Below are 13,753 nucleotides of genomic sequence, written 5' to 3'. Positions count from 1 at the left end.
GAGAATCGGCTCTAATGCACTTCCTACAAAGGAATATTTGATCCAAAGAATTGGTTCAATTGACCCTAAATGTGTTTTGTGCAACCGCACATGTTCTTCAAATGCCCAATAGCCGGAGCAATATGGTACTCAGGTTGTTGGGGCTTCAGATCAGAAGATCATCATTTATACAACTGTGAAGATATCATCAAAATCATTCCTAACCCTCCAAAAGCTTCATGCCCAACAAATGGTGAATGGCTTATTCCCCTAAATATGACCTTTGTAATTAATGAGATTTGGTACCTAAGAAATCAAGTTCTAAACCAAAGTGTAGAAATAAATATAGAAGAGTCCATCAGGCGAGTACGGTATAAGCTATAAGAGTTTTCAGCTGTGTGTGCAAAGGAAAATGTCTCCCACACCCCAACTCCTCCTACTGCCACCTGGGAAGCTCCTCCTCTTGGCTGGATCAAGCTGAACGTTGATGCAGCACTCTCTGAATCATCATCTGCTGTAGTTGTTGTTGCCAGAAATAGTAGTGGGTGTTATTAAAGTTTGGACTAAACTCCATATATGTTGTCCCCCACTAGTAGCCAAAGCCTCTGCCATTCTCTGGGCTGTCCAGCTTGCACATCAGGAGAATTGGAACCACATCATCATAAAGGAGATGCAAAAAACTGTATTGATCCTCTGGCTTTAGAAAATGCAATTCCTGACTGGTCCATTGTTAATATTATTAGCAGTATTTTAAACTTTAAGACTAGCTTCTTAGGATGTTTGTTTCGTTGGGTTAAGAAAAATAGTAATGTGGCTGCCCATGCAGCTGCAAAGCTGTCTCCTAGAGCCAAAGAACCTCTTTGTTTCAATAAAGACAATCTACCGGAAGCTCTTGTCCCTGCCTGTAGGTAGTTGTCTCGTTTGTATTCTTTTCCTTTAATTAACATCGCAGATTATCCAAAAAAAAGAAAAAAGAAGTGGAGCTAGTCAAGTCCGAGGTGGTCATAACATCACCAAAGCAACTAATCATGACTGATCAAAGTATGAAAGTTATGTTCAACAATTTACTACCATTTTTTCTTTTATCAATTAAACAAATTCAATTCAAGTAGTTAATTAGTTGATTTCATTTGTTATATGGACAAAACAATAAAAGCAATCATAATAGGAAAAATCACACACAAAAGACGAGGAATTGTTCACAAAGTGATAAAACAACCGAGAAACACTCTGGTGTCTTGCCTAGCTCATCAAATCCACCATGGAAAAGTTGCGATACAATGAAACTTACAAGACCTCCAATACATATAATTCGCCTTGTATCTAAGCTCTTAGTTTTTGACATTTTGTTGCAATTGCTCTTCAAACCTTCGTCTTCAAAGTGATTTTGTAAGTCAAGACACCAATTGCCAAATCAACCTCTTAGTTATTTTAAGGCTACTTAAAAATGTCTGATGTCCAGGGCCGGCTCAATAGATTTTGAGACCTAAGGTGGAACTAAAATTGAGGCCTTGAATATTTAATTATTAAAAAAAATATTTTATTTAATTATTTAATAAAATTATATTTATAAAGATATATTTACAGTTTTTATATTTCTATTGATCCACTAACTAAATCTACTAGTGAAGTTAATATCCAAACAATTAGATTTTTTTTTTTGTATGAAATAAATATTAGAAATTTATTTCCAAGTGCCAATAAAATGACCAAAACTACATAATATAGATTAAAAGCATTAGTATTGGTGGAGGCAAATTGTTAAAATTCTAAATTTATCAACTAAATATAACAAAAGTGGATTGCATTAGTGGAGATAAAACAATATTTTATTAAAAGATATATTATTTTATTATGTTAGTAATGGTGATTGTTGTTTATTGTAGTAGATATATTATTTTATTTTATTTTTTATATTATTTTACTATGTTAAATACTAAAATAAAACCACTAATATTAAGTGTTTTGTAAAATAAAGTAGTAAAATAGATAAAGTGATTTACTAAGGTGTCAAATTACTAAATTTTTGAAACCATCAATGTTGATGCCAACTTTACTGCTCATGGACAAAATAAAAGAATTTACATTACTTAGGTACAATATATAAATATAAATATATATATATATATATATATACACACACGTAAAGAAAATTATTAAAAAAAAAAAACTATTTCTCACCGAATTGTCTTGTCATCATAAAAGGCATTAGGGACCTCCCTTTTACACGTATAGGATCTGTTTAGATTGAGTTTATTTTTACTGAAACTGAAAACTGAAACTGAAAACACTGTAGTAAAATAATTTTTAAATGTATGAATAGTACCGTGGGATCCATTTTAATATTTTTTAATGCGTGAACAGTGTATGCACAGTTCATAAACAGTATATACACTGTTCATAAACAATAAATGTTGTCTCTCAAAGTCAACAAATGCTGGGAAAAAAATAAAAAAAATAAACGCGCTTTGAAAACGCAGACGCCGGATTAATTGCTATCCAAACCCACACATAAACATAAACTCCTTAATTATCTAGATATATAAAATCAAAATTCCCTGCTAAAAACTTTTCGTTGAAATTGAATTTTTTTTTTAAAGTATGTTAAAAAAAAAAAAAAAAATGGCTAAAAGTTAACTTTTAGAGCAATGAGATTCACTTAACAATACAATGAGACCCATTTTAAGAGGTAAAATAAGCTAATTGTTTCTCAAATCCCAAACGCAGCCTTAAGAGTCAAACCTCAAGTAAAAACGGAAGAGAACTGAAACGGCAACAACACTACCAGCAGGCTTATGAAAAGGAAAAAGGAAGCTTTGGGCCCGTTGGGTTGGGCCGATAACGTCTACAACTGAGCCCAAAACAAAGGTTTCTAACAAAAAACCGAATCCCACAAAAAGAAAAGGAAAAAATCGCTTCTCTCCTCTGTGTCTCTCTTAAACTAAAACCCTAATCAAAAACCCCAAAACCACAGCAACGCAGCAGTGACCAGTGAAACAGCGATGGGGAGGAAGAAGAGCGAGAAGATTATTCTGCCGCCGGAGCTTCCGCCGGAGATACCTGACGACGAAGTCGAAGTCTCCGACGAGGACTTACAGTTCGTCCAACACAATCGCCAATACGCTCTCGGATTTTCCCGCCTCGACACCCAATCTATCACCAAGTCCGTACACACACATTCTCTCTCTCTCTCTCTCTCTCTAAACGATGTCGTTTTGCTTTGATAATAACCTAGAATGTATTTTGCGTTTCACTCGCTCTGGTTTTTCAAATACAAATTGATGATAACGCTTTCGTTTCACTCTGTATTTTCAAGTAAAATTCTGGAAAATGATATGTTCAGAGTTTCACATGTAGATGATAGAGACGAAATTTATTGAGAAAATGCGTATTTTTATATGTTATTATGATAGAAATGGTAAATTTTGATTTTTTTTTTTTTTTTTTTTTTTTTTTTTTTTTTGCTTTTAGTTTGTAAAATTAGTTATAGTGATGTGATTGCATGGAAAATATATAGCTATTGGAGAGAGTAAACAATATTTGAGAATTTTTGAATTTTCAGTTTTTGTAGTTAATTCAGAAAAAAATTATTGACAATTTGTGTATTTTGATAGAAAGTCTAATGTGTTGCTTAGTTTTGCTATGTGATTACGTAAAATAAAATGTAGCTATTAGAGAGTAAAAAATAATTTTTTTATATAATTCAATAGTTGGACGGGATTTGAATCCTACACATTTCCATTTGAGACGCTAGGAGTTGCCAGTTGAGCTACAAGGCTGTTGGCAAAAACAAAAAATTAAGCTTCGTGTTGTGTGAGTTTGTAAACTAGAATTTCAAATTTGAGCTTTTTTTGGGCGAGGATTATTATAATGATATCTACATACTTATATGCTCAAGAACTCTGGGTGTGATGGGTTATTATTATTATTTTGGGTGAAGATTGTGTTATGTGAGTAGTGGATTTTTATGAATTTTATTGTATGTGCGAAGGCATGTTACTCGTGTAGCTGATGCGAAAGAAGATGCTTTGGAGGCTTTGTATGAGAAGCGCTTAAAGAAGAAGGCATTGCAGAAAGAAAAAGAGGAGAGCGGAGTTCAGATTGATCCTGTGGATGCCCTTCCTGTTAAGACCTTAGATGGAAAACTCTACTATCGAACACGTATGTTGTGATTATTGTTGGCCTTTTTTACATGTGTGTGTGTGTGTGCATGTGCCAATGAGCGAAGTTCCAAAAACTATATTCTCCCTCTATATTAATGGGGTGGAGGATGAAGTTTGTGGATTTGAGACCTACTTTGTGTATTTGTATTGTGGTGTCTTATCGGTTTGTAAGAAAGATCTTTAGTTGTATAATGTGTTTGAATGGTATGTGTTGTTGTTATGTGATGCAGTTACGAAGACATCTACATTATCTGAACTTGGTGACGAGGAAGCTGGTAGCACAGATAAAGGCATAGTGAGGCTGACAAAACCGGAAAGGAGGGCAAAGCTTAAAAAGCAGAGGAAAGAGGCAAAGAAACTAGGGAAGGAGTTGGAGAAAGTAGAAGAAGTGCAACAGACCCCTCAAGCAGCGGTGCTGGTATTGTCTAACTGTAGTCACTTTCTGATGTTATTAAAAAATTTAACTTTTTTTTCCTCCCTATATCTGAAGCAATTGGAAATTGAATAACCTGAGATTTAAATTTATTTCAAAAAAGGAAAGAAATTATTTTTTGAAGTTTTGCAACTGCGTGATGAGTACATTTGTGACAATTGCCAAGGAAAACCACGTGCACTGACTTTGTAGCTATGGTTGTCACTTGTTACCTATGTTTTTTCTCACTGCATTTCATAGTCTTCCATTGTCCGAATGCATTAGCATCCTTAATATATAAGAGAGTTGCAGTTTATTGGACAATACTTAAATCTACATTTTTGTTAAAGAGTGAAAGTTGTAGAATTGTTTCAATTGTTCTTCCCCTTTAAGAAAACATCAGCAATAATTCTTTCTATCTTAGGATGTGTATATGCTCCTCTGCATGCAGACTAATTCTCTTGAATTTGTGCTCTGCATATCCCTTAAAGCAATCTGTGTTTCCTTGCATAGGCTGAGGTGAAAGAAGATCTCACAGCTGAAGAAGCATTTGAAAGTAAGAAGCAAAAACTTGCAGAGCTGGGAATGGCACTCCTTGCAAATCCAGAGCCGAATATTAAATCATTAAAGGAGATGTTACAAATTTCTAAAGATAATGATCATGCTATTGCCAAACTTGGAGTACTATCCATGTTGGCTGTTTTTAAAGACATCATCCCGGGGTAGGACCCATGCTTTTAGTCTATAATGCACATTGTATATCTTATTTACTCCCCCCCCCCCCCCCCCCTCACGTTAAAGCTTTAGTTTCTTACTTGTCTTTTTTTTTTTTTTTTCTTTTGAGCATCACAGCTATCGGATCAGGCTTCCTACTGAAAAGGAGCTGGAAATGAAGGTTTCTAAGGATGTTAAGAAGATGCGGTTCTATGAATCAACTCTTCTATCTGCATACAAGGTTGGTGCACTTCCTTTTGACTATTTTCAAATCTTAATGCCAAATTGGATTTTGGAAGCTTGCTATTATATATGTTTCTTTCTTTAGAATTTTATCATGTATCTTGTTGCTCGCTTTTATGGGAAGGTTTTCTTTTTCCTGGTTTTGTGGCATTTCTTAATTCTAAAATTGATACCAATACATTGTTTTGTCATTAATTCTCTGCCTCATCTGATTTTAACTTGTTCCATGACCTCAAATATTTAACATTTTGATAAAAGATATTACCCTGATATAATATACAAGTTACAACAATAAATTGGTTTTTCATAAATTGTCTGCCTCATATATTTTTAATTTTTTTCATGAGCTGTAATGTATAAAATTTTAATGAAACAAATTACAATCTTTTGTTATACCTATTGATGTTATTAAAGTTTCAAGAGCATGCAGCTTTATTATTAATTTTTTTTTTTTTTTACCAGATTTCATTAATTAAAATATAGTGTGTGCTTAAAGAAGAAATGGAGTGCCTGTAGACTTGATCTGATTTATAAAGTTCTTGATGATTGCTTTAAACTCCATAGATATAAGAGTCTAGGTTTTTTTTTAACTGATTTTTCAGTAAAACAATTTTGGTTCTTATAGTTCAAAAAAATTTTAATTACTTATTAAAAGAAGGTGTGTGTGGGTGTGAATTTGTTTTACTTACAAAAAAAAGGTTTTTTTTGTTTGTGTATCTGATAAGTAGAAGACAATAAGATTATCATAAAATGAAAAAGGGTAGACGGAAATGTATAGAAGGGCCAAAAAAGAAAAAGAATTAAAGTCCACCTAGCTTTCTCTTACTAATTTTACTTTTGTTCTTGAGATTTTTATATGTATAGACGAGTGCTATACTGTTTTTTTTCCTTGTAATTTGTTATTTTTTTTTAAATGTAAAACTTTATCTAAAACTTTAAGACTTCACTTTTTTTTCTTGTCTTTTTTTAAAATATAAATAAATTAGATTCTGATCATTTGTATAGAACAGCAATAACAAAATTCAATACCAATTACACACAGAGTCACTTGTTATGCTTGGTGGGTTTATTCAAGATACAAACCAGTGGGTTTATTCAATGATACAATCCGTTTATAGTGGTAAAGTTTGATCAATTCTGTGTTATGGAGACTCACATTAGGTAACTGTTTTAGGAATAAAAGGAGAGCAATCCATTGAGTTTAGATAGCTAGGGTTTTTGGTTTAGCTGCACTTCTAGTTAAATCCATGTCATAATGTGGATTGATTTCTTTTAATAGTTGATAACAGATTGGAATTTAATACTGTTACATGCTCGACATATTTGGCTGCTTTCATGATCCATCAGCAAGGTATTTTAATTAGAATATATTGGCAATGTTGCAGAATGTTTATATTTCTTACCTGTTTGGATTGTCTGAAAACTGAAGGGCTTGAACGTTCATTGTGATAAGTTTTAATGGGTTTATTCTTCTAATTCATGTTTACAGGCATACCTGCAGTGGTTGATAATGTTAGAAAAGAAGCCTTCATTTCAGCATGTTGCTGTTCGCTGTATCTGTACTTTGCTTGATGCAGTTCCACACTTTAACTTCCAGGAGAGCTTGCTAGGTGTTATTGTCAGAAATATAGGTTCCTCAGATGATGTGATAAGGTTTTCATATATTTATTTGCCTTTTATAGAGAATTTAGTTTTTTCTCAAATTCTCATTTTGAAAATGTCTACTACTGGACAGGAAACTCTGCTGTGCTACAGCTAAGTCACTTTTTACCAATGAGGGAAAACATGGTGGTGAAGCTACTGTGCTGACTGTTCGAATGATTGCAGATCATGTGAAAGCTCATAATTGCCAGTTGCACCCTGATTCCATTGAGGTGCAAGTTCATTTTATTTTTATTATATTTTTAATTGATTCTTTTGCTGTAGTCAACCCTGGATGCGAATTACTAGGAGAAACAAAATCTGGTTTGATTCAAAATTTGGATGGTAGTGACTTTGTAGAAAGTATAGCAGCATCCTACTTATACTGTCAGTTGCTGTACAAAAACTAGATTTATGATATGATTGTTTATACCTTATCTTTGGTTGTCACCTAAATTTGGACTCCATGAGTAGCTAATGTGAAAGAAGATATCTTGGGTCACAGAGGTGCTTAAAGACTATTTTGATGTCTAGCCTTATTGAGACTTGTCATTTTGACTGATCTTTGCAATTTATATTCTATAAGTTCATCCCCACTGATTTTTTGCCTGTCTTTTTTATATCTCTTTTATTGTTTTCACTCTTTTTCAGGTTTTCTTGTCTCTGTCATTTGATGAGGATCTCCGGAGGCAAGAAAAAGCAGCAAAGGAGGACAATAGAGTCAAAAACAAGAAAAATAAGAAAAGAAAGAATCTTGAGGAGCCAAGCCAAATGCCAGGCAGTGATAAAAAGAAAAGTAGGAAAGAGTTGATGACAAAGATGAGAGAGGAGGTATTCCTTTATCCATGAGAATAATTGTCTACTTGGTTTTTTATGTTTCTTATTTGATTTGTTCATCATGATGCTTTTTTACAGGTTGCTGCCGATTATAAGGCTGCTTCTTTTACCCCTGATGTTACAGAGCGGAGGGTGATGCAAACACAGACGCTTTCTGCTGTATTTGAGACATATTTCCGTATTTTGAAGCATACCATGCAATCAACAGCGAGGTGTGTTCACATGTTTTTACAAGAAAGAGAGACATAATATGAATTTAGTAGTCCAATCTGTCCTGTCCGTAAAAGGCTAATTGGTTAACTTGCATAATTGGGGCCAGAGAGGGCAGATCCACTTTCAATTTGGCTCATGTTTTGCATATGGCAGATCAGTCATTAGATGAGAATTTAGCTCTGCCTTATGCTTCGGAGTCTAGGCAACTAACCATCTATCCAATTGCCTTAGTTCTTATTTGTTGCATGTTTATATCTCGGAAATAGTTTATTTGCATTGGCTGTTGTACACATTTTATGCATGTAAGTGAACTTCTATCACAATTTTAGGTGTTTGAAGATGATTCTAGAAATTGATGCTCACTTCTACTGCCGCTTTTGTCACCTTTGGGTATAATTTAGTCTTGGGCTTTTGTTTGACCTTGCAGAATCAGATGCTGAATAAGAGTTATTCTAGGACCACAACCAATTTCACACTCATTTTCACGACCATCCTATGTGGCAGACTGTAACTGGTTGCTTGTCACTTTAACATGGACTTGCCATGTTTTTCCGACCACTCACAATTAGTCACATTGGATGGTTGTGAAAATGGGCATGAAATTGGTTGTGGTCCTTTTTTTGTTTGAATAATGATATTTTGCTTGATATGATTGTTATAATGGTTCGTATGAAAATCTGTAGTGTAGAAAATCCTATGAAAGTTGACTTTTCACTGGCTTGATTTTAGTAGGTTTTATCTTTTGTTGCTTTGACTCTTCTTTAGAGACAGGGTAATTGTTCTTAAGTTGCCTCTAGGTTGGACAACAAGCAAGCAGTTTTGATTTTCTCTTGCCTGCTCTATTTTCAAACAATTAAAATCTGAAATGCTATGTATTTATAGATACGAGCATGCAAATAATATGTACCTTATCCTGAACTTTTTGTATTACTGCTCTCTGATATAGTAAAATTTTTCTTGTAATCTGGTATTAGTATCTTCTTAGTTGCCATCTTTCTAACTGTTTTACCTATAGGCAATTTTATGTTGATACCATCTTCCTGTTTATTTTATCTATAATTAATTATGTTCACATCTAAGACATTATAGTTGCTACATATTGAATCCATTTTCAATATGATCTGTGTGAGTGCAAGTAGGTTTTAAAATTTTGGACTTGGTTCTATAGATTGAAACTGTTCAGAGATAGGTGATTGGAAAATAATGTCTGGAGTCTGGACGAATGCTTAATTCCATGAAAACTGTTTATGCATTGAATTGAGTTCTCATATATACTCAGATTAGCACCAGGTCATAATATTTGTTTGTTTGTTTTTTTTTTTTTTTTTTTTTTTTCTTAAGAGGTTTTTGTTCAGATATACTTTTTTTTTGTTGATAATTTGTATCAAAAAGTTAAATTGGAGTTAGACTTACTAAATATTTTCCTTATTTTATTTCTCAGCCAGGAAGAGATTGCTAATTCAGATTCTGGTGCATCTGGGTCCCACCCACTGCTCTCTCCATGTCTGAAAGGATTAGGAAAATTCTCGCATCTAATTGACTTAGATTTTATGGGCGATCTTATGATTTATCTTAGAAAGCTTGCTTCTGGCAGTGGCAATTCTGGCAATTGTTCACAGAAAAATTCGAAATATTTGACTGTATCTGAGCGCCTCCAGTGCTGCATTATTGCTTTTAGAGTGATGAGGAGCAATCTTGATGCCTTGAATGTTGATTTACATGAATTCTTTGTTCAGCTTTACAATATTATGCTTGAGTACAGCCCTGGAAGGTTAGTAGCGATTGTGCTGATTCGAAAACCTTGCTTTGGAAACATATATTCTCTACTGCTACCTATCAGGAAATGTTGTCTTTTATTTTATTCTATTTTATTTTATATTATATTATAACTTGTATGCTTATCTGCAAGAGCTTTCTGAAACAGCCTTGTCCACCTGCTTTAGCTTATTATAGTCTCTTGGGGAGAGTCCGCAGCCCTATTTTCTTAGATAAAAAAACGACCTTTGATCTAAATGAGAGTTTCTGTTTAAACTGATTTATCTGACATGAAAGAATAATTCGCAACTACGACATTTATGCATTCATGTGCACCATACTATTGAACAATGGATACTTTGTCTTTATCTGTTGTAAGTTTAATTTGTACATGTGTATTGATATTTCCTGACCTGCATATCCTTTATTAATGTGCATGTTCTCTCTCTCTCTCTTGTTTTCTCCAAATGGAGTCAGTTAAGTCATCCTTTTTACCATACATGGATCCAGCCCTCTCTTTCTCACTCACACACGAATTCGCCCCTCCTCCCTTCTCTTTCCTAGATGTGCATATTGAATACTTGTGGACACAAGTGCTTTGCTCTGTCCAGTTCAAGTCAGGCAACTATTGAAACCTTTACTGTAAATTTATTCCCAGATGTGCAGCATAACATTTTCTGTTTCTCTTTTGGGGTTGGTCTGATTTGTTTCCTTCCATCTTCTTTTGGGTTGGGTTTTAAGTGTGTTATTTCTCTTTTTCATTCCTTCAGTTGTATCTAACATCTCCCTCTCTCTCTCTCTCCAAATAGTGGCTGCACGCAAGGGAGATGCAATGTATTTATTTTTATATTTTGTTTTTTTTGGGTTTGTGGATCAGAGACCGGGGTGAAGTGTTAGCTGAAGCTCTGAAGCTGATGTTGTGTGAGGATAGACAGCATGACATGCAAAAGGCTGCTGGTTTTGTAAAACGCTTGGCCACGTTTTCGTTATGCTTTGGATCTGCTGAGTCCATGGCTGGTATATTATTTATGTGCAGTTACCTTATTAGTTATCAAAAACCTGTTGGTATGCTTCTCTTTTATTCATCTGGTTCTTCTTTGGGACTTTGCAGCCCTGGTTACATTAAAGCATCTTCTTCAGAAGAATATCAAATGCCGGAATCTGTTAGAAAATGATGCTGGAGGTGGTTCTGTTTCAGGTATCATTGCGGTAAGTTCTTGGCAATTCTTGTGCAATGAGAAAATATGCACATTGTTGTGTTTTTTATTTCTAACCTCTGCTCCACCTTGATTGTTTGTAATGCATGAGAATTCACTCATTTTTTTAATTAAAAATTTTTCACATGCTCTACTAACTGTGAGACACATTTAGTTCATCAAGAGACTTATAAAAAAACATTGAGTTCATCAAGAGGCCTTGTAAAATGAGATGGAACATTTTCAGTGTGCTTTAATGCCTACAACAACAGGATTATTACACATTCATGTTGATAGTTGCACTATATATATATATATATATATATATATATATTTTAAAGATATTATTTAGAAAGGTATATTTGTCTACATAAAAGTTGCTCTTGGATGGACTATAATATATACCTGTGGTTTGGAATTTAGCTCGCTTCCATGAGCTTGTGGCATTTTATTAAAGTGGTGCTCCTGCTTCATTCCTTTGGGAATTCAATAACTAACCTGAAATTTCCTTCTCTTTCTCTGTCCGTTGTGCAGAAATTTCAGCCATATGCCTCAGACCCCAATTTAAGTGGTGCTCTTGCTTCAGTCCTTTGGGAACTCAATCTACTATCTAAGCACTATCACCCAACAGTCTCAACAATGGCTTCAAACATTTCAAGTATGAGCTCTGCTCAAAACCAAGTTCATCTATCTATCGTCTCTCCTCAACAAGCTTTCATGGACTTGTCACTTGAACGTGAATCCTTCAAGCCACATAATGAGAGCATGAAATTGAATAACAAGAGGAAAAAAGGAAGTGGGTCTTCCAAATCAGCTTCTATTGAGCCTATTCCAGACGCTAGTTCAATCGATGAGGATGAGGTTAGAAAGAAACTTTCAACACATTTCAATCTCCTTCGTGACATTAAGGAGAACGAACGATTGAGGAGCGAGTTAGATCGCACAACATTATACCTACAGCTATATGAACAACATAAGAAGCAAAAGAAAAAAGGGAAGGCAAAGACCAAGAGAAGTAAAGTATTGACTGCCTAGTAATTTTATTGTCTTCCAAAAATTTTGTGATTTTCTTATAATGTATATTTTTCTATTTTTTTTGGTTCCCATTGTCTACATCTCCTTTCCCTAGATGCAATTCTTTACAGTTTTCTTTATAAATTTAGCGGGGCAAAACTTATTTCTACCGGTGGATTAGCAATCCTAATTTTGTGTACCTAGCATCCAAAGAACAATGAAGTTATTTTTGACGTTCCGACCTTTTCCAATGTTACTTTTGTAAGATCAGACTTCTCACTACTCGTTCAATATCAGCTGCAAGTGAAACAAATTGCTTTGAAAATCTCTCTTTTAAATTATTTTTCTTTAAACTTAAATATTATTTTTTGAGGTGACTTCATCGGCTCAATTCCTTTGTTTCTTTTACTTATTTTTATTTGCAAGCAAAAAAGAAAAAGAAAAGCAGAGAAATAAGTCACTAAACAAATGTGGCGTTGTCATGACCATCAGGGCTTTGATGGGGCTATTATTATGGGTATAATACACTTGTTGAAGTATCAATACTCGCAACTTTTATCAAATATCATGTGAAGTAATACCAGAACCAAGGAGCATGTTCTCTCCACATAATTGAAATATTAATTATTTCTCACAAACTGTATCTCATAGACAATCTCAATATATCAATTAAGTACCTCTCTAACTTCAAAACATAATAAAAATAACCATTACATAAGAAAAATACATGCTTTCTACTTTGCTAGAAGGATGAAAAACTTGCTTCAGTCTTTACACACTCTTATTGGTAATATTACACAATAATAGAATATGACATTAGGAAAATCTAGAAGAAATGAGACCTAATAGGTATCCCTTTTCTACGTCTTTTCGGATTACATTGACGAGGTTCATCACTCCTATTAGTTGCCAAAGATATCATCTCATTGGAAATATCTCCTTTTGATATCATTGTATCTTTCACCTATAATCAAATTATATGTACTAGTGAGAAATCTTTTCGAACATGTATATCAAATTACAAAACAGAGTATTGAAAGGTAATTATAAATTAAAAAATATACATATATCTCACCTTGCATGCGAGTGAGCAAAACTTGAATGACCCTCTTGAAAAAAATTTGGATAAATCCAATAGTTCATATCCACATACTTGACACTTGTAAGTAGCATTGGCTCGACATTTATCCAATTTGTTTCTTGAGCGAAGAAAAACTACTTTAAAGCCATTAAAACTATATTTTTGTATATCGGAAATATCCAATAATTCAAATATATTTATAACTCGAAGGGCATTGTGACGTGAAGCTTTGTAAACCTAAAAAAAACTTAGTAGTAAGATATATGACAACAAGAAATTGGGATTATATATAATATATATAAAAGAAGTAACCACCATTAACGAAAAAAAAAAACTTACTTGGAGAACTTTGTGGCCTTCATCATCATGCTCTTGTTTGCAACTTTCACAAAATACTTCGCTGCAGTCTATACAGAAGAAATTACAGAGTGTACCTTCGTGTTCGTCACAATTCTCATAGAATTTAGAATCTAAAATCAAAGTTAGCCATGGTGGTGGAAACATG

The 13,753-nt window shown here is 33.8% G+C and overlaps 1 protein-coding gene across 1 annotated transcript; it reads left to right on the top strand.

Moving 5' to 3' along the window:
- The first annotated feature begins 2,867 nt into the window (after positions 1 to 2,867).
- Positions 2,868 to 12,480, top strand: LOC115986866 (nucleolar complex protein 3 homolog). The gene is made up of 13 exons (XM_031110224.1): positions 2,868 to 3,142; positions 3,971 to 4,140; positions 4,373 to 4,560; positions 5,068 to 5,276; positions 5,407 to 5,509; positions 7,001 to 7,164; positions 7,247 to 7,385; positions 7,804 to 7,983; positions 8,068 to 8,201; positions 9,644 to 9,973; positions 10,835 to 10,974; positions 11,069 to 11,166; positions 11,688 to 12,480. The coding sequence occupies exons 1-13, from the start codon at positions 2,982 to 2,984 to the stop codon at positions 12,186 to 12,188; spliced, it is 2,517 nt and encodes an 838-aa protein (XP_030966084.1). The 5' UTR covers positions 2,868 to 2,981; the 3' UTR covers positions 12,189 to 12,480.
- The last annotated feature ends 1,273 nt before the right edge of the window (positions 12,481 to 13,753 follow it).

The sequence above is a fragment of the Quercus lobata genome, chromosome 4 (genome assembly GCF_001633185.2).
Source record: "Quercus lobata isolate SW786 chromosome 4, ValleyOak3.0 Primary Assembly, whole genome shotgun sequence".
In the NCBI taxonomy this organism is placed as follows: domain Eukaryota; kingdom Viridiplantae; phylum Streptophyta; class Magnoliopsida; order Fagales; family Fagaceae; genus Quercus; species Quercus lobata.
Note: the sequence above shows the minus strand (reverse complement) of the source record. Positions and strands in the feature narration are given on the sequence as shown.

Bases quoted from the DNA above. Each gene is read 5' to 3' on its own strand.
- LOC115986866 (XM_031110224.1), top strand. From the start codon at position 2,982: ATGGGGAGGAAGAAGAGCGAGAAGATTATTCTGCCGCCGGAGCTTCCG. The intron at 7,386-7,803 runs GTGCAAGTTCAT...ACTCTTTTTCAG, and splicing joins TGCACCCTGATTCCATTGAG to GTTTTCTTGTCTCTGTCATT. The intron at 7,984-8,067 runs GTATTCCTTTAT...GCTTTTTTACAG, and splicing joins TGACAAAGATGAGAGAGGAG to GTTGCTGCCGATTATAAGGC.